The sequence below is a fragment of the Coenobita brevimanus genome, chromosome 101 (assembly GCF_032717465.1).
Source record: "Coenobita brevimanus isolate Jiangsu-jjx chromosome 101, ASM3271746v2, whole genome shotgun sequence".
Classification (NCBI taxonomy): domain Eukaryota; kingdom Metazoa; phylum Arthropoda; class Malacostraca; order Decapoda; family Coenobitidae; genus Coenobita; species Coenobita brevimanus.
Window position 1 is genome coordinate 61,172,131 of NC_137054.1, and position 25,978 is coordinate 61,198,108.

General features: G+C 41.1%; 1 protein-coding gene across 1 annotated transcript in view; it reads right to left on the reverse strand.

The window, feature by feature from the left end:
• The window catches only part of LOC145414955 (putative aarF domain-containing protein kinase 5), a 609,901-nt gene that overhangs the window by 529,258 nt on the left and 54,665 nt on the right, over window positions 1–25,978 (reverse strand). The window contains exons 2-3 of the mRNA XM_080284365.1: window positions 18,223–18,364; window positions 608–691 (exon numbers count right to left, since the gene is read on the reverse strand). Of these exons, the coding sequence (XP_080140491.1) occupies window positions 608–691; window positions 18,223–18,364 (226 nt within the window). The remainder of the gene's footprint in view (window positions 1–607; window positions 692–18,222; window positions 18,365–25,978) is intronic.

A 25,978-nucleotide genomic window follows, 5' to 3' on the forward strand; every position in this document is an offset into this window, starting at 1 on the left:
GGCACCCCTTTTAATTTGACAGCATCTGGATTGACTCTATTGGATACGTTTATGTGAAGCTACAGAACATGGTGAATGTTTTTGGCATATCAGATAGAGCCAGGATTCCGGGGGCTTGAGTGGTGAGTGAATGGAAGCATGGCCCATTGGACTGGGCAAATTTGAGCTGTCTGGACGTTGCTACTCCTCACCCGGCCCTTGGGTGCGAAAGGAAGTTTGGATGATGATAATAATTATGAAATAAATGTCAGAGCAGCAAACCTCGCTGCTTGTTCTTGGTGCTGTTGTATGTGTGCATAAAACTTTACAATCCAGCCCTGACTACTACTGGAATGCAAAGGGTTCTTGACTTTCATTACTTTGGTGGTTTTATTTATATTTACCCAGCCTTAAAGCAAATTGAAGCACTACCATACCCAAACTGGATGCTTCTCAGCAGCTATAGATCACTGCCGGACCCTACAAAAACTGGAAGTCTTTTCTATGGCTTAACCCTCAAAATGCCAGACCTCATAGAAGCAACACCATGAGAAATGAGGGATAACTGTGTACACTATATGACTACAGTACTCATTCCTACACAGCTTATCAAACAACTGTGACTTACCCTGAGAATGTCAACATATTCCTTTGGCAGAACATGATTCATGGACACCAGTCCCTGACCCAGCTTCACATATAGACCACCATTCTGTGTAAAAGAATATAAAATATGAGACATCACATATATACAGGTTCTCCCCCACTTACGAACAGTCAACTTACAAATATCCCGACTTACAAGTTTGTCTATCTATCTATCTAGCTATAGCCCGACGCCCTAATCCCGCAAAGGGTGGCCGCAGACAAAACGCCTCCAAGTCGCTCTGTCACCCACCATTTGACTACCCTCCCCCCAACTCACCCCCCCCTCCCTCATATACCTCTCAACTTCATCCCTCCACCTCATCCTCGGTCTACCTCTCCCTCTCCCTCCCTCCACCTCAACTACATACACCCTCTTAGTCAGTCTTTCATTCTCCATTCTCTTCACATGTCCGAACCACCTCAGTGTATTTCTCCTAATCTTCTCAACCACATCCACATCCACCCCACAGTGTTCCTTCACTTCTTTATTCGTCAACCTGTCCCTCCACGTCACTCCACATGCTCCTCTCAAGTAACTCATTTCCTCTGCTCTCACTCTTGACTTGTTCCCCTCTTGCAAAGTCCATGCCTCGCTTCCATACGTCAGGGTAGGGATCACAATACTATCATGCAGTGACTTCTTAACTTCCATACTCACCTCCCTATTTCTCATCACTGCTTTCAGTGTACCAACAACCTTCCTTCCCTGCTGTACCCTTTCACGCACTTCATCCCCCAAAGTTCTATCCTTACTCATCACACTACCCAAGTACTTGAATGCACTCACATTCTCCATATCCTCACCATCCAACCTCACTGCACACTCTGTGACTTCATTCCTCTCAAACACCATAACTTTACTTTTGTTCACATTAACTTTCAGATTCCTCCTCCTACACACTGTCCCAAATTCATTCACCAAACCTTGCAACTCCCATTCATCTTCACTCAACAGTACTGTATCATCAGCAAACAGCAACACCGGAAGCTTCCAAATCTCACCCTCATTCATTAGAGCCGCCCCCACATCCAATGCCCTACCCTGCACCTCCGTTACAACCCCATCCATGTATATATTAAACAGCCATGAAGACATCACACAACCCTGTTTCAGTCCCACATTGAGATCAAAGAACTCACTCAGCTCACCATCCACTCGCACCGTAACCCTAGCTCCCTCGTACATACTCTTCACAGCACTCAGCAATTTTCCCTCCACTCCATATATTCTTAATACCTTCCACATACCTTGCCTATCTATTCTGTCATAAGCTTTCTCCAAGTCCATGTAAAAAAAAAAGGGTTATCAATATTCAATAAATTGCATGGAATTACATGAGATATTCAACACTTTATTATAAAATAGGCTTTGTGTTAATGATTTTGCCCAACTGTAGGAAAATGTAAGTGTTCTAAGCATGTGTAGGCTTGGCTAGGCTATGATGTTTGGTTGGCTTGGTGTTGTAAACGATTTCTGACTAACAAAAAAATTGACTTAGGAGCAGTTTCTCAGAATATAACCCATTTGTAAGTGGGGGAGGACCTGTATACACCCATACCCCGATATCCATCAGTGTTGTGTACCAGCGGGAGTGTTCAGTCAACAAGCATGTCGGATATTGAAGCAATTTTCCTGATAAGATACTGAAGAAAGAGACAGAAGTGTTCCAGACCCCAACCCAAACCCTCATATACAGGCAAACCCCGATTTATGATAACCCTAGATGCCATACCCTGGAATAGTTGTGGGGGTAGAAATACCACCCTACCCCTGGTTTTGCGATAAGTTTTGATTTTTTAAAACAATTTTGATGACATTTGAGACTTATATTTTGTGTTTAGGTTGATTTATAAACTGTTTTTTGACAGATTAATGTGTTTTAGTCTTGGGTGAAGTGAACACTGTCATTTGGCGTACGGATTCTCGCCCATCAGACGAGGTACAGAACAGTGTGGACAACTAGGTGACTCAACAAAGAATATTTTGTGTTTGACTATTGAACTGTCACCTACCCTACCATGGAATGCAAAATAATAATTTTAAATAAATATTAATAATTATGAAAGCCTAGAGTAAATATTTCATGCACTGATGAAAACTGTGACATTGATAAATCATGTGTTTACATTTGGGCTGTTCAAGGAAAAACGCTTTGAAAATACAAAGTAATTTTAAAATAAATGTTGGAAAATAAGAAAGAAGAATAGAAAGGAGTTCAGCAACCAGAACAGTAGCTAAAAATGACATGAAGAAGGGCCATTGAAAAGGCTATCCTGATTGCTTCATCGATTGATAAATCATGTGTTATACATAATGGCTGTTCATGGGAAAACGTTTTGGAAACACAAAGGAATTTCTAAATGTGTTGGAAAATAAGAAAGAAGAAAATAAAAGCACTTAGCAACCAGAACAGTAACAAAAATGACATAAAGAGGGGCCGTTGAAAAGACTATCCTGATCACATCATCGATCGCATTCCCCGTCAAAACATCAGCAATTCTTTGTCACAACAATTTGCACCTTAAACGATTCTACATCATTCATACATTATTATCACACATAAGAGATGTTTATTTAATTGTCCTAGGACCGTCTGATGGTGTGGCTGTACACAATGCTGCTGCTTCTTCTGTACTGAGTTTGAATACAAGGCAGAGATCACATTCTCCAGTGACATTGACTGGGTACAAGCATGACGGGCAATGGTTTTAGGTTTAGATTAGCTTCTTTTAGAGCTGTTAGGCCATTTAGATTGGCTTTAAACTTTTTTGGGGGCCCATCTGGGTGGGTTTAGGACTTGGTTGGGGGGGAAACCCAAGGCTCAAAAAAGCATCCCAATACTTTACATGTTAAATCTACCCCAAGATACAATACCCTAACTAGCGATGAGTTTTTACTTAATGAACTGCATCATTAAACCAGGGTATACCTGTACCTTACTCAATCAATAGAGACTCACACAGCAATGCCATAGGCAATATTATTATCCTAATACACAATACTACTAAAAAATGGTGCATTAAACATCCCTTGCAGGAGGGTATGTGGTGGGACATGCGGTGTTCAACACCGCTCCAGGGCAAGTAAACACCAAGGCAGGCTGCTGGCAGTGCACCAGGTGAGGGTGGAGGAGGGCAGGGGGATGGAGGAAAGACAAGCAGGGGTGGGGGAGGGAGACAAGTGGGGGTGGGGGAGGGTGGCAGAATAGGGAAGGAGGCAAGAAAGAACACAGCCCTACTACCCCCCCCAACCTTAGTCTCACTCACTCACTCACTAACTCACTCACTCACTCACCTACTCACTCACTCACTAATTCACTCACTCACTCACTCACTTACTCACCACTCTCACTCACTCACTCACTCACTCTCTCTCTCTCTCTCTCTCTCTCTCTCTCACACACACACACACAGGAGTCAAGCAGGGATGGGGGAGTGGAGAGGGAGGCACCCAGGAGTGGGGGATGGCAGGGGGATAGGGAGGGAGGGAGACATGCCTGGCAGTGCTGAGTGTGGTTAGGGATGGAGGAGGGACGAGGGGGGAGAGGAGGGATGCAGAGGGGGAGAAGAGAGGGGATGGATGGAGGACGGTAGGACTGGGAGAGCCTTGTTTCAAACCTAGGGAGAGGAGAGGTCTTGGCCTGGAGAGGTGGGGTCTTGGACTAGCGAGGTAACAGACATTCAAACTGTTCGGATTATGGGAATCTTCCCCTATTTCTTGTGTTTGGTCTAGCAAAGCGCCAATATCGATGTGCCAGATAACAGGGTATGGGTGTATATATACAATACACATACACACACACATATACACATATATATATATATAAATATAAAAATATATATATATATACTGTAGTAACCTCTCAACTAACGTGAGTTTAAAAAAACGCGTGTTCATTTTAACACGAGCAAATATTTAACCCTTAAACCGCGGGCTTGTTTTGCTTTGACTTGCGGCTCCCACGGGCATATTCGCGCTTCAACAGACTCTCTAAAAATATTTGCCAAAAATCAGTTATTAGTCCTAGAATATTAAAATCACATATACTTATGGCACATACCTTCAGCTTTCTCCTTGGGTGTTTGTTGAGCCTTCGTCGAGTACCGTAGGACTAGTGGAGACCTCTGAAGTTGGGTAATGAAGTCTCCACTTTACACTTCCCGACAACTCGTAATATGATTACCACAGCCTGATATTATCACTAGAAACACTAATCTATGATTCTCAAATAGTTTGGAATCCATACTCCCCCCAAAAAAACACTGTGAAAGCAATGAAAATTACAAGGGCGTATGACCATCCCACTTCCGATCGTTCGCCGCTAGTGTTGTCTATTATTCATAAAAACACTCACAGTTTATATTTCTGTTACTATATAACACTTATATATACTACAGTCTTTATCCATAAGTTTCCTTCAGTAATAGTAGTTTATTGTCACTGTAGGGATTCAATTTCTTTCAGTAAAATACGTAGCATTCACTTTCTCATCCTGTATACTAGCATTGAGTGAATGTCACTTTCACCTTCACTCTCATAACTCATAGTATTCATACATGCTAGAGTGAAACTTTCACTTTCATTACTCCTAGTATATAAACTCGTATTCTTATAATACCACTCATTTAAATTTCTATTTATGTTCTCTACTTTACTTACATTATTTACATTTCTATTTTATTTACACTGTGTTATGCACTGTCACTTGAAGTAACTTATAAACTATTTTCCACTGTTCACTTATATTCGCTTTCATTGCTTTCACTTGCTGTTTACACATTATTTACACTTTATTTACAATTCCACTTGCACTGTTTTACTCAATAAAAAGATCATAGTCACTCTCTATCAATTGTCAGCTCTTTACCTCTTTCCACATGAGGTTTAGTAGGGGGTAAAGGTCACAGGGCCCTTTGCATGGGACTATAAAGCGGCGGAAGTTAGCAGGAGCAAATCAGACATATTCCCACTTTCAAAGACGACAGTGAACTGATAGTAGTGGCCTCCTGCCGCCTGGCTAGGGTGAGTGCAATACTACCAACTTCAGCCCTGTGAGACCTGCTAATATATAACAATGAAATGATTGGCAGGAAACCAAGACAATACATAATAAATTAGGTAGTTCCAGGTGAATGTAAATATCACTTAGGCTTCTTCCTTCCCTCCTTATATGTATATTTAGTACGAAAATAGATTATACGGCATATTTCAAGGGGAAATAAACAGCGAAAATTAGCGACAAGTGCACGTGAGGTGTTGTCAGGTGATAATTAGCCAATTCCAGGTATATGGCACTATCACTTACCTTATTTCTTTTTTGTATATATTATTTGGTATAAGAATAGGGCATAGGGCTTATTTCAATGGATGAAATCAGTGGAATATTCTAGGGAAGATTTATTTAGCGTAGAATACAGTGTGGTGGCCTGCAATAATTAGGTAGTTCCAGGTGAATGTAAATATCACTTAGCTTTCTCCCTTCCTTTCTGTCTGACTCTCTTCTTCTTCATTTCTGCAACATTCGCGGCCTTTCATCTAACTTTCGCTCTGTTGAGCACCACCTCTCCTCCTCTAAACCTCACCTTCTTTTTCTAACGGAGACTCAGCTGTCTGAGGCAACTGACAGCAAACCCTTTTCTGTATCCTCCTACTTTCTCTATACTCATTTCAAAGCCAAAGGTGGCTGTTGTGTATACATACGCAACGACTTATCTTGCTCTCGTGTTCCTGAACTTGATTCTTCTGAATTCTCCACTCTCTGGCTTCGGCTTTCCTGTCATTCTCTGACTAAATATATCTCTGCTGTTTACTTATCCCCTAATTCTACTGACTATCAAAAATTCTTCGACTATCTTACTTCTACGATGGAACACATTCTGTCCATTTCTCCTTTCTCTGAAATCTCCATTCTTGGAGATTTCAATGTTCACCACCACCTTTGGCTCTCCTCTCCTTTCACGGATCCACCTGGTGAACAAGCCTACATCTTTTCTATCCTTAATGACCTACAGCAGCTTGTACAGCACCCTACCCGTATCCCTGACCGCCTTGGAGAGAGCTCCAACATACTTGACCTCTTCCTCACAACTAATCCTTCTGCTTACTCTGTTAATCTTTTCTCTCCGTTGGGCTCCTCCGATCACAACCTTATTACCTTAACCTGTCCTATCGCTCCAGTACGGCCTGCGGACCCTCCAGGGAAACGTCGTCTCTGGCATTTTGGAGCTGCGGACTGGGAGGCCCTCAGGCAGTACTTCTTTGATTTTCCCTGGAATGAATATTGCTTCCATGGCCGTGAGCCATCTGAGTGTGCCTTGCGCATTACGGAGGTTATTCTCTCGGGCATGGAAGCATACATTCCTTTTTCATATCCTTTGACTAACGCAAGAAAGCCTTGGTTTAATCACGCTTGTTCTAATGCTGTCCGCAACAAGGAGAAGGCCTACAAAAGGTACCGGAGCCAACCCACCCCTGAATCACATAATCTTTACGTTTCTGCCCGGAATCGTGCTAAGTCTGTTCTTCGCTCTACTAAAAATAATTTCATCCATACTAAATGCTCTCAACTCTCCAACTCGAATTCTTCCCGCTCCTTCTGGCACCTTGCCAAAAATCTTTCTAACAACTTTACCTCATCATCCTTCCCTCCTCTTTTCTACTCTGATGGTTCTGTAGCTATTTCTTCTACTGATAAAGCAGATCTCTTCGCTCAGACTTTCTCCTCCAATTCCACCTTAGACGATTCCGGTGCTGTTCCTCCATCACTTCCCCGCTCTGACTTCCTCATGGCTGACATTAAAATTTCTTCAGTTGATGTATTTTCTGCCATTACTGGCCTCAGTACTAACAAGGCATATGGGCCTGATGGGGTCCCTCCTGTTGTTCTCAAAAACTGTGCTTCTGTGCTTACACCCTGCCTAGGCAAACTATTTCGCCTTTGTCTGTCAACTTGTACCTTTCCTTCTTGCTGGAAGTTTGCTCTCATTCAGCCAGTCCCAAAGAAGGGTGACCACTCCCAACCCTCCAACTATCGTCCAATTGCTTTAACGTCCTGTATTTCAAAAGTTTTCGAGTCAATTCTTAATAAAAAAATTTTAAGGCATCTTTCCTATCACAACCTTCTTTCCGATCGTCAGTATGGGTTCCGTCAGGGACACTCCACTGGCGATCTTCTCACCTACCTTTCAGACTCCTGGTCATCCTCCTTTTGGGACTTTGGCAAAAGCTTTGCCATTGCACTTGACATCTCAAAGGCTTTCGATCGAGTCTGGCATAAATCTTTGATTTCCAAGCTGCCCTCCTGCGGTTTCTGTCCTTCTATCTGTACCTTCATCGCTAGCTTCCTTTCTGGTCGTTCTATAGCTGCTGTCGTGGACGGCCATCGTTCTTCTCCTAGATCTGTCAGCAGTGGTGTTCCTCAGGGCTCTGTCCTATCACCAACTCTCTTCCTTTTGTTCATCAGTGATCTTCTGGGCTGTGCATCTAACCCTATCCACTCATACGCTGATGACTCCACCCTTCACCTTTCCATTCGGTTCCTGCAACGCCCATCTCAACAGTTACTTCAAGAAACAAGGGATGAGGCTATGGCACACCTAATGTCTGACTTGGCTCATATCTCTGACTGGGGTAAAAATAATATGGTTGTCTTTAATGCTTCTAAGACTCAGTTCTTACACCTATCAACCCGACAAAATCTTCCACAGGTATACCCACTGATGTTTAATAATAATATTCAGATTAATCCTGCATCATCCTTGAACATGCTTGGGGTTTCATTTACTCGGGACTTATCTTGGAAAGATCATATTACATCTCTTGTAAAATCTGCTTCCAAGAGATTGGGTGTGCTAAGCCGACTCCGCTCTTTCTTTACCCCTGCACAATTGTTGACTCTATAAAGGGGTTTTATCCGCCCCTGTGTGGAGTACAACTCTCATGTGTGGGGAGGCTCCCCACATACAGCTCTTCTCAATAGGGTGGAGTCAAAGGCTTTTCGTCTCATTAACTCTCCTCCTCTTACTGACTCCCTTCAACCTCTGTCTCTTCGCCGCACTGTTGCATCTTTATCTCTTTTCTATCGCTACTTTAATGGTCACTGCTCCTCTGAACTGTCTGCTTGCATTCCTCCACCTCTACGACGGGCGCGTAGCACCTGTCTGGCAGCAAACTCTCATCCCTTTTCTGTCCAACTCTCTAATGCAAGAGTTAACCGTTACTCCCAGTCTTTCATTCATGCAACAGGTCAGCTCTGGAACTGTCTCCCTCTGTCTGTATTTCCTCCTGCCTATGATCTCCAGTCTTTCAAACGCAGTGTGTCCAGGCATCTCAAAATGATCGGATCTTGAATTTGGCTCTCTATTGTATTTTGTTTTTCTCTTGGAGGGAACTGTTACTGCGGGCTCATGGCCTTTGGTTCCTTCTTCCTCGCATAAAAAAAAAATATATATATACAGTAATCACTCTAATATCCGGACGCCCAATAACCGAACATCCCCACTAACCGAACCTTATCGTCCTGGGATCAAACATTCCCAAAATGGTCCGAAAATCCAAAAAAATTGGAAAAAAAATCGATTTTTTGCCGTCCGTAATTTGAACTTGCCGCGCGCGCCGCGTGAGAGCATTGTTTTGGTTCGTCATTCCTCCGACGTCCGATAGAGCGCCGCTGGATCCTCCCCACTTCCCGCCTGTCTCTCACCGCGACAAGAGTCACCGCTCGACGTGAGTTTGCGGCTGTCTTCAGAGTCTTCTGTAGTCGGTACGCCATCACCACTACCCACCGATGCACCCCTTGGACGCCTGCCAGTGATACTCTCGGGCTCTGACAGTGAATAAACAGCAAGAACTTCTCCACTAGACCACACGGGAATTTTGAGTGTTGTGCAGTGAAAAAAACGGTGTGTTGTGTTAAGGTTTTCAAGTTGGGAGAAAAGACTAAGTAGAAAAGAAATTTAACGTAACTAACCTTCTTTGTTTTGGCTTTGGAAACTTAAAAAAACTTGGGAAAAGTTTATGTGCAACACTTAAATTTAATGGAACATTATTTGGACTAAAGTGAACACTGTGAAAAGAACGGACTTCTGTGTGTTAGTGACTAAGTTCAGTGCAAGACTTCAGGAAGAGTGTAGTGCAAGTGCTTCAGGAAATCGTTCTTACTGTCAGAGTCCGAGAGGAGGCGGTTATTCATCGAGGTGACCAGGGACTTGCTGTAAGTAGCCAAAATGTTTCATGTTGTACTATTTCCCATACTATATTTACCAGAATGTTTCATATTGTATTTTTTCCCATACTATACTTACCAGAAAGTGTCATACTGTACTTCTTTCCATACTAAACTTACCTCATGCATGTGCAGTAGGAATGTGTTTTTCAGAGTTCGGTTAGGTTCGGTTAGGTTAGGTTCGGTTAGAGTCCATAAGTACCAGAATGTTTATTAATGTATGAACATACTTCTAAACCCACATTTTATGTGTCTATTGCATTTATTTCAGTCATTTATGTGCCTTATTGGTGTGATTTGGGTGTTAAATAGGTGCTATGCATGTCCGGAGGGAGTTGTATAGGTGTTTCTCTGTGTTAGGGTCCGTAAGTACAAGTCCATAAGCTGGGGCCCAATATCCGGACAAAACCAATATCCGAACCTACCGATGGCTCTATTGATCCGGATATTGGAGGGGTTACTTATATATATATATTTTTATTACGAAAATAGATTATACGGCATATTTCAAGGGGAAATAAACAGCGAATATTAGCGAACGAGTGCACGTGAGGTGTTGTCAGGTGATAATTAGCCAATTCTAGGTGTATGGCACTCTCACTTACCTTACTTCTTTCTTGTATATATTATTTGGTATAAGAATAGGGCATAGGGCTTATTTCAATGGATGAAATCAGTGAAAAATTCCAGGGAAGATTTACTTAGCGTAGCACAGCCGGGCAGGCGAGAGGATTGGGTAATGGAGGGGAGGTAGGGAGGGGAGTCAAGAACAGAGAGAAATGGCTAAATTGTCAACAATAGATAGGAGTACAGATGAGATTAGGAGTGCTGACTAGTGTTGGACATTGGCAGTACTGACAGATGATACAAGCCACCACTTGAAAGCCCGGGCAAATTCAAAATAACACAGAATCACAAAAGTGTCGCCCCGCGGTATGATCCCGCATACCACCCACTACACGTATTAAATCATCCCAAAATCTATCTTTCTCTGCTTCATCCAATCCTGCCAGTGGTGCATATGCCGATATAATCACAGCTACCTTTCTACCCAACAAAATTTTCACTACCAATATCCTATCGCTTACTCTCAAAACATTCATAACATATTCCACCCATTTCTCCGCAACCATCACACCAACACCTCCATATCCGTCTGTCCCCCCCTGCCAAAACAACTTATAGCAACAGTCCTTCCCAACAATCTTTCTGGCTGATCCACCCCTGTACCGGACTTCCTGCAAACACGCCACATCCACCCACCTCCTACTGAATGCCTCAACGACTTCCCCCGCTCTTTCCCTCAAACTTCCCACATTCCATGAACCCACCCTCATCCCCATGGGTGATTTACTGTCCTCAGGCTTGCTTTGAAACTTATTTTGTTTTGTCATCTTCAGTATTAATAAAAGGGGACAGACATAGCACAGGTCCCACTCACTGCACAGTCCCATGTCCAGGCAATGGATCTGGGACCCCTAGCCCACCAGCTTACCAGTGGCTGTGGTAGTGGCCTCAGTGCCAATCTAATCTATTAATACATAATAGTCTTCTTCTTCAATCTTAATACATAATATTGATTATAACATTGTACAGGTATAATATTCGTGACAATATTGTAATGATCCAGTAATATTACATTTCAAACAAGTTGTATACATAATTGAATATGGTTAAATTGGTTATTGTATTACATTTTGTAAAATGTGTATGTATAATAGTAAAATGCATATATGCAAAAAAAAAAATAGTTCAAAGTTAAGATTATGGTAAGAGTTATTAATATTTCATACGTAGATAATGATACTGGTATACTTCTATATCACGGGTCATTCTTCTTCTTCTTCTTCTTCTTTTTTTTATATATAAAATTAATACTATATACAAAGTACTGTATGTACACTTCATACAGGGGGGTTGGCATGGATGCTTACTCTACCCCCACTAAATACTGACTCCAAATTTGCAATTCTTGCATCATGCATTCTGTGCATTGCAAACAGCACTACTGCAAATACAATACAGAAGATTATAAAGACAGTAGGTGCTTGGCTATACACATAATATGGGTTGAACATATTGAAACTCAAATCTTCCCAGGGCTTCATTGTTTCATTGATTAGTAGCATAGTTTCAAACTTAGGTGAAGTCAACTTAATACTTGTGCTCATGTTTAAGTCCATATCAGGCAGTGGGTGGAAATGTTTGTGTGTATGATTGAGGATGGCGTAGTGATTGATGGTGGATAAAGTGGACATGGATGGTGTAAATACCACAGAGTAGTCTGATGCTATGTATATTCCTGATGCTGAAGTATGAGATGGTGGTATATCTGGACAGACTATGTAAACTGATGTGTTATGAGTGAAATAAAAAAACTGAGTGTCCAATGCGTTGATGGTGTACAAGCTTATCTGGAGCAAAAGTGAAGTTGCAATGATTATGAATATTGTTATTTCTTATGATAGCCATTTCACAAGGGACTGTATCAGTAGGCTGAAACGTGAAAATGTACGCAGGACAAAGGTGAATAGCATGTAAGGATGTGCGGCACTTTCGTTCAATCGTTGATTCACTTGCAAAAGTGACAGTGTTCCGTCTCTTGGAGACCATGATGAGTTCGGTGTCTGTGTTGATGTTGATGATGACCAAAGTGTGATTATTCTTAGAAGGGAAGGGGTGTATTTTGTATACTGTGAACAGGTCATCAGTTATGAATGGTACATGAACTACTACTGATGTTGGTGTTAGTGTTCCTTCTAAATATGGATAATATTGCATGAATTCCCTACTTCGGAACAAAGGCTTCAATTTATGTTTATATATGCCTTGACTAATTATCTGAAGTAGCTCATGAACTGGAAGTAAGTCAATTGTGATCTTGCCATCACCGGCATTCGAAATTCCTTGCATAAGTGCCCACGAACTCTAGTGTTGTCTAATTGGAGAAGAATTGTGTCAATGTTTTCCGCGATGATGGAGAAGTTTTGGAAAAGTGTTATGTTACCTTCCATGTCATTTATTTTATCCACACTTTTGAGAACTATGTTTTCTGTCTTTTTAAGATTTTTCACGATTGTCTTCATTGCTAAGTTATGTCTTGTGATGAATTTATCTTGGTATGTTAGTACCTGAGCTATTTTATTAAATTTGTTGTTTATTTCTTTAAGGTCTTCCTCTGTAGCCAATCCAAAGATGTTCACAAGAACTGCGCCACCGAGGTCGAACAAACCGCGCTTTTAGCGTGTACGTGTGATGTTGTTCTTGTCGCTCAATACCTCCGTTCCATAAGATGGGAGATCTTGGATCATGATGAGCATAGTTGACTTAGCCTGTTCTATTTTCCATTTCGCTAACTTCACTATTTCATCCACTTCCTTTGTGTTTTGCACATGATTCGCATCTGTCTATGTGATTGTTTATATCTTTTCGTAATGATGGCCAGTAATATAATAACTGGGCTTGTTTGAATGTCTTACCCTTTCCAGGATGTCCCGCATGTGGGCTATCGTGTATCGTTCGTAATACTTGGGGTATCATGTCATTAAGTACTACCAATTGGTTAGCATTTCCTTGGCGTTTTGGTTGTTCTGGGTTGATCTTGTATAAAGTATTATTGACTATTGTGAATTGTTTGAGCGGTACATGTAGTTTGGGTTATTATATGTCATCTCCACTTTCTAACTTGTATATAACTTTAGACCATACTGAGTCAAGACTTTGTGCTTTTGCGATATCATCATGGTTTGGGATGTCTCCTTTGAGATCTAAAGCCGCGACCTGAATTGTGTTCGGGTTCCTAGATAATGCGTTGGCTACTATATTCATTTTGCCTTGTATATAGTAAATATGGACATTGTAGTTTTTGACTGTACATTTCCATTTTGCTCTCCTCCTAGAGAGGAGTTTTTCTTTAAACATACCTACTAATGGTTTATGGTCAGTGAATAAGTGTATTTCGTAACCATATACCAAATCTCGAAACTTTTGTAATGCAAAAACCACTGCAAGTGCCTCTAAGTCTGTACTGCAATAATTTTTCTCTGCACCTTTTGTTTGTCTGCTGGCAAATGCAATTGGTTGATTCTTTCCTCTTTTATCTTCCTGCATCAGTACAGCCCCTAAACCTTTAACTGATGCATCCGTACATATGATAAATAATTTTGTGAACCCTGTTGGAAACACACAGGGACACCGGAGCATTACCCGGAGAACAATTAGGGTGTACTAACCTGATTAATCACAGCATTAATGTGCACCCAAATACACCACCAATTTTCACACCAGCCTACCGGATCCCACAATCTCAGCATACACTCGCAAACCAGTATGTCGATGAAATGTTAAAACTTGGAATTATTGAACCATCAGTCTCCCCGTGGAATGCCCCATTATTTTTCGTGCCCAAAAGAAATGGAGAAATGCGTGCTACATTACCATAAATTAAACAATCACACAATCCCTCCACTGCCACCATTTAATGTTAAAGCTTTGTAGCCATCATTTTTATATATGTAACTCTTAGTTCTTGTAATAAGTGAGTCTTGAGTTAATTGAAGAGCAGGAGGAATTAAAAATGAATACAGGGAGTTCATCTTGATTTATTATCTTCAGAGAAAGTCTAAGTTGAGCAGCATATGTATTATACAGAGACTTAATATACTAAGTAAGTCTAGTTGGACCCCTCTTCTTATTCATTCTCTCCACTACCTGCCGGTTCTATGGCCAGTCTCCTTCTCCCCACTACCTGTCGATTCTAGGGCTAACCTCCTTCTGAGCTCTGCTTCCTAAATTCCTATTTTAGCAGGGGTCGTGTCACGTGGAATATACTGATGTGAAGCTTCTAGAAGCCGGTGTGTGTGTATGTGTGTGTGTGTGTGTATGGTCACGAGACACTGTTTGTGTGCGTATCAGCATTCCTCCAGTTAAGAGTGTGCAAGCCTGTTTACCTTTGCTTGATTCTCGCTGACACACTACCTATCTCATCCCCTGGCTTGAGGCTTCTACCTGTCTATCTATTTATCTCTTCATCATGCTATCTATTATGCTTTGTAATTATAATATGGAGTCCTGACAGTAAGTTGTCCACTTACAACTCACCCTCCCTCCACCTTTTTTTTTTTTTTTTTTTTTTTTTTTTATAACAAAACGGAAGAAGGAAAAACAAATGGGTAAAAAAAAAAATAATCCATACACCAGATTACTGGTGTCCTCTGTTCATAAAATATCTGTAACAATTAGACTTGAACAGTTGTGGGTTGAAATTTGGAGGAAAACAACTCTGGGGAAGCGAGTTCCAGAGAGATGCAGTTCGGGGAATGAAAGAATTCTGATAGGCAGAAGTTCTGCAATATGGTTGAGTGACATTCCAGTCATGAGCGCTACCAGATGCCCGTGTAGCACGAGGGAAGGCATAGAGAGGTGGCACCATGGACGCAACTTCGTCTGAGCATTTGCCAAAAAAATATCTGTAAAATAATGCAAGGGAGGCAACATTCCTTCTTACTTGCAGGGGAGGTAGTTTATATGTAATGGCAGGGTTGTTAATGATTCTAACAGCTTTAATCTGAATTTTGTCTAGTTGTCTTAATGCAACCTCTCCACAACCATTCCACAAGGGTGAGCAATATTCAAGCTGAGAGCGCACATGACTCTTATAAATTATAGCTAACTGCTCATCGGCGAAGAAGTTACAGACTCTGTACAATAATCCAAGTTTCTTTAAGGCGGTTTTAGCAAGTGATCTCACATGAGTGGTCCAGCTGAGGGCACTGTTAAGTGAGACACCAAGAATTTCAATACTTTTGGAGATGGGAATATTAGTAGCACTGAAGGTAATGTACGAATCTGGCAATATTTGTCTATTAGTAAACTGTATATATTTAGTTTTACTAGCATTAAAAGAGACAAGGTTGTTTTGTCCCCATTCACTGATTGTAGATAGATCTTGATTTATGGAGATGGCTGTACTGAGTTGAGAGGTAGAGATATTAGACTTTGTAAATGGATGTCTGAGTGTGAATGAACTTATGTAGTGTTGAGTCATCTGCATATGAGTGAATGGAATTGTGAGTGACAGATAAGAGATCATTAATATGAACCAGGAATAGAGTTGGCGCCAGAACTGATCCCTGTGGCACGCCGGCGTTAATTGAGTGGAAATTCGAATATACATCATCTACTTTTACTCTTATTTTCCTGTCACTAAGATAAGAAGAAATCAGAGGAACAAAAGACGTTAGTCCATAGCAAGGGAGTTTGGACAGCAGGGAACGGTGCCATACTATGTTGAAAGCTTTAGAGATATCAAGAGCTACTGCATGAGTTTCTCCAAAAAGATCAATTGATTGATGGATGGTATGAGTTAAGAGATTGAGTATGTCAACGGTGGATCTTTCGTGGCGAAAACCGTATTGTCTATCACTACAGTATCACCTACAGTATTATACGTCATTGTTACTATTCATGCCGCGTGTTTTCACTCAATACCAGATTATTGTTTGTGTAACTGCATGCACAGATGCAGAAACATAGAATGTATGTTTTTTTCATGTTTTTTTATTAATCTCCATGTTTTTTTGCATGTTTCTTTGGGGGGAGAAAAGTGTGTTACTGGCACAATTGAAATTCTTACAGCTACTTGATCTGACAGCTCTGAGAGGAGGGGATGGGGGGGAAGGGGTGAGGGGAGAGGGTGGTGGAGTGTGTGAGTAACACCAAGAAAAAGATTTTGCATGCTTTTGTTCATTTTTTTTTATTTTTTTATTTTGACAGCTACACAGCTATGAGGGAAGGGGATGGGGGAGGGAAGAAGAGGAGGGGAGAAGTGTTGGGAGTGAGTGAGGAACACCAGCATAATTATTGTGCATGTTACTGTTTGAAAAAGAAAAAAAGAAAAAAGAAGAGCTGGAAAATTCTGAAGGGAGGATTGGGGGGGAGGGGGGTAGCTTTAGCTTTCTTTTCCCCTTGAAATTCTTACAGCTACTTGATTTGACAGCTCTGAGGGGAGGGGATGTAGGGCAATGGGTGAGGGAAGAGGAAGCTGGACTGTGTGAGTAACACCAAGAATAAGATTTTGCATGTTTTTGCTAATATTTTTTATTTTATTTTGACAGCTACACAGTTATGAGGGAAGGGGAAAGGGGGAGGGATGGTGGGGAGGAGAGAAGTGCTGGGGAGGAAGCGTGTTGGGAGTGAGCTAGGAACACTGACAAAATAATTGTGCATGCTATTGTAGGAAAAAAAAAAAAAAAAAAAAAAAAAAAAAGCTGGAAAATTCTGCAGGGGGGTAGGGGGGGGGGAGGTATGGGGGGGAAAGAAGGAAGAGAGGGGGAGGTGATGGGAGTGGGTGAGGAAGGTCATGGGAGGGGAGGAATGAGGGTGGGAAGGCATAGAAAACTGGGAGTAGCCCCGCCTGGAAGGGTAGCTTTTTTCAACTTTGACAACTATAGCTCAAGAACCAGTTGGTCTAAAATGCTCTGGTCTGCAGCAAGGGTGTGTAAATTCAAGCTCTAAACCTTGGGCATAACACTTTTTATTCTTCTCTTCCTATTTCTCCCATCTTTCCTGTCACTACTTATTGCTTTTCTTTCCGTTACAGGTGGCTTTACATTGAGTGACAAGCCAAATGGTTTCCTGTAAGCCAAGAAACCATTTACAGTGCTGGGTGGTAACCATATAACCAAACCATACGTGCTCCCTACGTGTCAAGTGGGTTGGTGGAGGGTTAGTGCCCCTCCCTGTAAAACAAATAACTCAGAGTCAAATGGCCACCTCATACGGGATTATGGCGTCTGGCAATAGATAGATATTGATAGACTTCTGTAAGAATCGAAAAATTGGCTCCACAAACTGTACAGATTTTCATGGCAGAACGGTCAATCGAACTGCATATCCTAGAAGTTACGAGAAAACAGAGTCTGATCTACAGCTTTATTTTAGGAAAACCATCATCCTAGCCTCAGTTCACACTTTGGTGGAAAAATAAGTGTTAGAAGCCTTATATGGGTCTAGGCTCATTGGGAAAAGAATACACTTATCTATTTTTCACCACTGCTCTGCCAATTCCAGTACAATTCCGATCATCAGAAATTTCCCCTTTCCAATACCGATACCATTATTAATCGGCTTTTTCTTGCCAATTTACAGTACTAAATAATGTAAAAGAAGGAGAGCATAGTAAGGCACTAGCCAAAACATACCAAAGGTATGTCAAAGGCAGAGAAACTGTCAAGCAAATACAGAGAGGCAGAGTTTAGCAAAGGATAAGAGAGTAGGGTAAGTATAGGGATAACATAGGTATGAAACAGATGTAAAAGGGGACTAAACTGACACAGAAGGATTAGTAAAATTAAACAGTGAGAATAATGACCTTGAGGCAGCCATGAAGGATGCGTTGTGCAGAGCGAAGATGAGCTCCAGCCATAGCTTTTTCATACTCATCACTGGTTTCATCTAGGCCAAAGGTAGCCCACTGGTAGTCCAAAGAGATGCTCACCCCAATCCACACAGATCTGTAATACAAATATACTACTTCAGTACCATAATCCCAAATCACAAACTAACATCAAACTAAATCAAACTAAAATCAAACAGGGTACCACATACACTACATATATGATAATTTCAAATATTGTAATGTAAAACAAATAGAGGGGCCAATATTCTTAATGCCAAATTAAACTAATTTAAAATAAAGGAACTGTTTCCTTAAACCATATAAACAACTTACAACTTTGGGTGGTACCCACAAATAGACATCTTGTGCTTTAGTGGGTAGTGACTTAAATCGGACATAGTTCATATGGGTTTATTAGGCCCAAAGGAAGGTTGGAGTATACTGTTTGCATAATACTGTTCTTGGATGAATGATCAACCACTCTTCCCTTAATTACCAAGGACTGAGTATAGCCTCACCTAGGTACATACACTCCTGATATGGCAATAAATGGGTGATCCTCCCTATGCCTGAGCTGTCTTCAGAATGGCTTCCCTCTTGCCGAGAATCGTACGAATGGTGGACTTGTTAACTTTGTAAAATTTTGCTATGTCACAGTTCCACTGTCCTCTCTCCTTCCTCTTGATGGTATCCACCTTCTGCTCCTGCATCAGACTTCTGACATTTGACAGGGTCACAGTGCAACGGCATGGTCAGGCTGGGGCAGGTGTCCAAAAAAAGAGCAAAGATTGCACAGAGCACATGTGCAGCCACAGTGTGGGAAAAGGGTAGGCTTAACTGGGGAAGAAATGCTCAGCAGACAGTGACGACATTCTGGCAGACACATGATAGCAAAATGTCATAGGCTGATGCAATCTGTGCTCTGTCTATCACTTACAGCGTTGCATGAATTCCAACCATAATTTTATGACTCACGCTACATTCTGTTTAACACAGGCCATGCAGTATGACTTTGAAACACAAACTGGGGCCTTCCGCCGTGTTATGTCCAACGTCACAGCATAGTCAGGTGCTGTAAAAAATTAGCAGCTTCCTCAGACTGCGTTATATATATTTCTTTACAAAATGGCACCTCCCGTGTTATGCGAGATTCACACTCTGTGATCGCACATTATGCGGGTGCTAGCTATACAGTAAAACCTCTCTATAACAGACTAATTGGGACCCAAGCCATTCAGAAAAAAGCAAATGTCCAATAAAAGCAGCATCTGGACTTCCCCCAGCTATCCCACGAGGGTGTGGGGATGGGGAGGGTTACAAGCAGGGGTGGAGGAGGGTGGGGAGGGAGACTAGTGGGGGTGAGGGAGGGCAGGGGGAAGGGAAGAGCAGAGGGACAGGGAGGGAGACAAGCAGGAGTGGGGGAGGGTAGGGGGTCAGGGAGGGAGACAAGAAAGCCAAACTGCCCTACTACCCTCCTCTCAACCCCATCTCACTCACTTATTCTGTAACGCACTCATTCTCTCACTCACCCATTCACTCACTCACACAAACTCTCACTCTCTCTCACTCAGTGTCTCACTCACTCACTCACACACACACACACACACACACACACACACACACACACACAGCCAATGAAGAAATTAGGAATTTGAAGCAGGAAAATGTTGAACTGAGGAGGAAACTAGAAGAGAGTACTAATAAAACGGAGAAGGTGAGTAATGTATTAGAAGAACATAAGGCAAAGTGGGCACACGTAGAAGAAGAACAGAAAGAAGTGGCCAGCTTAAGAGAGATCATCCAGGAAGAAAGGGAAATGAACAAGAAAGAAATGGAAGAAAATGTAGTGAAAATACTGAAGAAAAAAGAGAAAATAGTGAGAGAAACTGTAGAAAGGAACAGATGTGTGGTAGTATTTGGAAACAGGGAAGAGGAAGAAAAGGTTAGGTTCGTAAGACTCGAGAGAGACACAAACATGGTGAGAGGAATATTAGGCAAGATTGACCCCGAAGGAGACAAGTGGGTAAAAGAAATTGAGGAAGTAAGGAGGATAGGGCCTTACAAGAAAGGGGAAACAAGACCAATGAGAGTCAAGTTTACATCAGAAAGTGTAATAAATGAGATACTTAAAGTGACCTGGAAATTAAGCAAAGAGGCGGGGATGGAAAATATTATAATAAGAAAAGATCTGAATGAAGAAGAAAGAGAAGTTTTAAAATCATTAAAGGAAGAAGTAAAGGAAAAAAATGATAAGAGGACAGAGGAAGAATGTAATACTTTTTTTTGGAGAGTATTGGATATGAAAGTAAGGAAATGGTATTTAAGGAAATAGAAGTGAAGGAAACTAAGGGGGATGGTTGTGAAAGATCAGAAGTTGAGGAAGTGGTACGGACAGAGAGTAGGAGAGAAGAGGGTATTAATAATGTCAAAAATAATTTGAAGGTGATATATACTAATGTTGATGGTTTCATATCGACAAGGATCGAAATTAATGATTTCTTAAGAGAACATGAACCTGATGTCATGTGCTTTGTAGAGACCAAATTAAGAGAAGATATTGATGTTCATTTGGGAGATGGTAAATACAAACTGTGGAGAAAAGACAGAAAAGAAAAAAAGGGAGGAGGAGTGATGATAGCAGTGAAGAACAACATAAATGTAGATACTGTGGAAATGGGAGAAGGCAGGGCTGAAGTGATATATATGAAATTAGAAACTGGAGAGAATGTTAAGAGAGATATGGCGGTAGTGTATGTTCCCCCAAAGACGAGAGCATGGAAGGATGACGAATACCATGAGATGTTGTCAGATATGGCTAGCTACTTCAAAGAATAATTGAGAAAAGCAATAATACAATTTTGGTGGGTGACTTTAATTGTAAAGAGGTGAACTGGGAGGAATGGTACTCGGGAGGCGGCGAGGATTCGTGGGGCACTATGTTATTAAATATAATAATGAATAATGTGATGACGCAATGGGTCAAAGAAGAGACACGGTTTCGAGGTGAGGACACACCAGCAAGGTTAGATTTACTGTTCACCAAAGAACCCGATGTAATAGAATCATTGGAATATCTCTGTCCTTTGGGAAAAAGTGATCACGTGGTCAATGAGTTCCAGATGTTAATACGAAACGTCGAGCCAAGAGACGAGCTTCATAGACAGGGAAGATACAACTTTGGGAAAGCAAATTTTACAGGATTGAGAAACTTTTTTGAAAATGCGGATTGGAGAAAATTCAGAGAAACAAGAGAGATACAGAGGAAGTGGGATATCTTTCTAGACCTCTATAATTTGGGAGTGGAAAAATTTGTACCAAGAGTAAGAGGGAAAGAAAACAGGAAAAAGGAGTGGTTCAATAGAAGGTGTATGATAGCAAAAAAAAGAGAGAGATAAGGCGTGGAACAATTGGAGAAAGAGAGGTAACGACAGAACAAAGGAAGAATATAAAAGAACAAGAAATGAATACACAAGAATACGTAAAGAAGAAGAAAGGAACTTTGAAAAAGGTATAATTGACAAATGCAAGGATGAACCCAAACAGTTTTATAGATTTGTTAATGGCAAACTGAAACAAAAGGAAGGAATCACCAAGCTGAAAGTAGAAGGAGAGGTCTTTAAGGATGCGGCAATGCAAGCAGAAATAATGAACAAACGTTTCCAGTCAGTTTTCACTAAAGAAAAGGAGCTTGTGGAAGGGGAGGGTGTGATTAGAAATGTTCCGGTAATGAAAGATATAAAAGTGGAGGTACAGGAAGTGTATAAATTACTGGAAACTCAAGATGTAAGGAAAGCCCCAGGACCTGATGGAATTTCTAATTGGGTACTGAAGGAATGCGGAGAACAACTGGCGGATAAAATTCACAGCTTAATTGTATGCTCACTGGAAGAGGGGAAAGTGCCAAAAGAATGGAAGAGGGCAAATGTGGTACCAATTTACAAGGGAGGAAACAGGGAAGAACCCCTGAATTATAGACCAGTGTCTCTAACCAGCATGGTCGCAAAATTGTGTGAGAGAATCCTGAAAGACAGATGGATAAAATATCTGGAAGAGATGAATATTTTGGCTGAATGTCAGTTTGGATTCAGAAGTGGAAGGTCATGTGTTTCTAACTTGTTGAGCTTTTACTCAAGAGCTATTGATGTGGTACAGGAGAGAGATGGTTGGGTGGATTGTGTGTACTTAGACTTAGAGAAGGCCTTTGACAAGGTACCTCATAAGAGACTAATGTGGAAACTAGAATATATAGGAAGACTAAAGGGGAAACTTCTGGAATGGATGAGAGACTTTTTGAGAGACAGACAAATGAGGACAGTAATAAAGGAAAAGATGTCTGGATGGAGGGAAGTACTGTAACAAGTGGAGTCCCTCAAGGCTCAGTGTTGGCGCCAGTAATGTTCCTGATTTACGTAAATGATATGGTAGATGGAGTGAACAGTTATGCAAGTCTGTTTGCTGATGATGTAAAGATCTTGAGGAAGATAGAGGTTGAGGAGGATTGTAAAATACTGCAGGAGGATTTGGATAGGATACACAATTGGAGCCGGACGTGGGAAATGAAATTTAATGTAAAGAAATGTAAAATATTGGAAATGGGTAAAAGTACCAGGAGACCATCACTGAATTATTTTTTGGGTAATGAATTAATCACAAAAAGGAGAGAAGAGAAAGATTCGGGAGTGCTGGTCCAAGATAGTTTGTCACCAGAAAAGCACATTAACAAGATAGTTGGAGAGACTTATAAACTCTTGAGTAACATAAGAGTAGCATTTCATTATTTGGAGGAGGAAATGATGAAAAAATTGATAGTGGCCATGATCCGCCCCAGGTTAGAATATGCAGCGGTAGTGTGGTCCCCACACAAAAAGAAAGATATAAACAAGATTGAGAGAATACAAAGAACAGCAACCAAGATGATCCCCAGTCTGACAGACCTGTCATACAGAGAGTGGCTGGAAAAACTGGATTTGCCTTCGTTAGAGGAAAGGAGAAAGAGGGGAGACATGATTGCGGTGTTCAGGACCACGGTGGGAGTAGATAAAATTGACAAAGAAGATCTGTTTGTATGGGATAAGAGAGCAACAAGAGGACATGGAATGAAATTGAAAAAGTCAAGCTGCTTGAAGGATATCAAGAAATATAGCTTTCCTTACAGAAGTATAGACTTATGGAATAGCCTGGACAAAGAGATCGTCCAGTCTAAAAACTTAAACGAGTTTAAAGTTAAATTCGACTTATTGAGAAACAGCGACGGAAACCCACGAGCATAGTACATTCCGTGTATATCACAATTAGGTATATTAGGTAAATACTTAAATATTTGGAACGACTTAGACAAAGAGGTGGTGCATGAGAAAAACATTCATGTGTGTAAAGATAGACTTGATAAATGTGGATATGGAGACAGGACAACACGAGCATTGCTCAATTCCTGTATACTACAAATAGGTAAATACAAATAGGTAAATACACACATCCCCTCCATTTCCCCCTCTTCTCCCCTCATCTCCAACCTCCTCTCCTTCCCTCCTCCATCCACTGCCACGTTTGGCAATTTTATTTTAGTTACTCAAAAACCACTGGTCATATTGAAATTCCAAAAACACCACAAGAAAGCCCGTGAAATTTTGCATCTAGACATATGCTTTGCTGTTGCATGGTATGGCCAAATTTTGGGTTAGGATTTTGGGAAATTATTTGAAGCTATTTTTAAACTTGAACAAGTTTATTCTCACTGCATTTCTGTACTTTTATCCATCAGTTTTGTGTGTTTTTATTAGTTTATCTTATAGTATAAAACACCATCGAAGATGATGGTATACAACTTAAACCAAAATACCCAATTTCCAGGGGCAAAATTGGCCGGGGAAATGTTTTCCTTTGTGCTCGGGCAGAAGCCCCCAGAGCTGGGATGGAGAAATGGTGGGAGAAGAGAGGGGATTTAAGGAGGACCGGGAGAGCTGCATACACCACCATATCTGCATTAAGATGTGCTGTTTCTAACCTATGGAGAGGCGAAGCACTGAAAAAATACAGTATTTTGTTGTTACAACTAAATTTCATACACTTTTCAATTACTGTACTGTACACTTTATACTTTATTGTTTACATACACTTTATTGTTTACAATCTTAAAAACTAAACATGTTCACTTTGTATACAGTATTTTGCTTATCACTCGTCACCCTCGGACTTTTCCCGATATACAGTACTGTATACAAATTTAGTCCAGTCAGCTCCTCGACTCCGATAAAAACGAATCCTGGTATACAGTACTGAAGTCTGTTATATATATCAAGTTTTTACTATATCCACTTTACAGTGGAATCTCCTGACCCTGAACTATAGACCAGTGTCTCTAACCAGCATGGTCGCAAAACTGTGCAAGATAATCCTGAAAGACAGGTGGATAAAATATCTGGAAGAGATGAATATTTTGGCCGAAAGTCAGTTTGGATTCAGAAGTGGAAGGTCATGTGTTTCCAACTTGTTAAGCTTTTACTCAAGAGCGATTGACGTGCTACAGGACAGAGACAGTTGGGTGGATTGTGTGTACAGTATGTAGATTTGGAGAAGGCCTTCAACAAGGTACCCCATAAAAGACTAATATGGAAACTAGAGCATATAGGAGAACTGAAGGGGAACCTCCTGGAATGGATGAGGGACTTTTTGAGAAACAAACAAATGAGGACAGTAATAAAGGATAGGATGTCTGGATGGAGAGAAGTAACAAGTGGAGTCCCACAGGGCTCGGTGTTAGCCCCAGTAATGTTCCTGATTTACGTAAATGATATGGTAGATGGAGTGAACAGTTATGCAAGTCTGTTTGCTGATGATGCAAAGATTTTGAGGAAGGTAGAGGTTGAGGAGGATTGTAAAATGCTGCAGGAGGAACTGGATAGGATACATGATTAGAGCCGGATGTGGGAATGCAGGAGGAACTGGATAGGATACATGATTAGAGCCGGATGTGGGAAATCAAAGAACGCAAAGAAATGTAAAATACTGGAAATGGGTAAAAGTATCAAGAGGCCGTCACTGAATTATTTGATGGGTAATGAACCAATCACATAAACGAGAGAAGAGAAAGATTTGGGAGTGCTGGTCCAGGATAGTTTGTCACCTGAAAAACATATTAACAAGACAGTTAGAGAGACGTATAAACTCTTGACTAACATAAGAGTAGCATTTCATTATACAGATGAGATGATGAAAAAATTGATAGTGGCCATGATCTGCCCCAGGTCAAAATATGCAGCAGTAGTGTGGTCCCCACACAAAAAGAAAGATATAAACAAGACTGAAAGAATACAAAGAACAGCAACCAAGATGGTCCCCAGTCTGGCAGATCTGTCATACAGAGAGAGGCTGGAAAAACTGGATTTGCCTTCCATACAGGAAAGGAGAAAGAGGCGACATAATTGCAGTGTAATGGGAGCAGACAAAATTGACAAAGAAGATCTGTTTGTATGGGATAAGAGAGTAACAAGAGGACACGGAATGAAACTGAAGAAGCCAGGCTGCTTGAAGGATATCATGAAATATAGTTCTCTTTACAGATGTATAGACCTGCGGAATAGCCTGGACAAAGAGATCGTCCAGTCTAAAATCTCAGACGAGTTTAAAGCTAAATCTGACTTACTGAGAAATAGAGACGAGACCCCACAAGCGTAGCTCATTACCTGTATATCACAATTAGGTAAATACACACACACCCTAATCAAGGCAT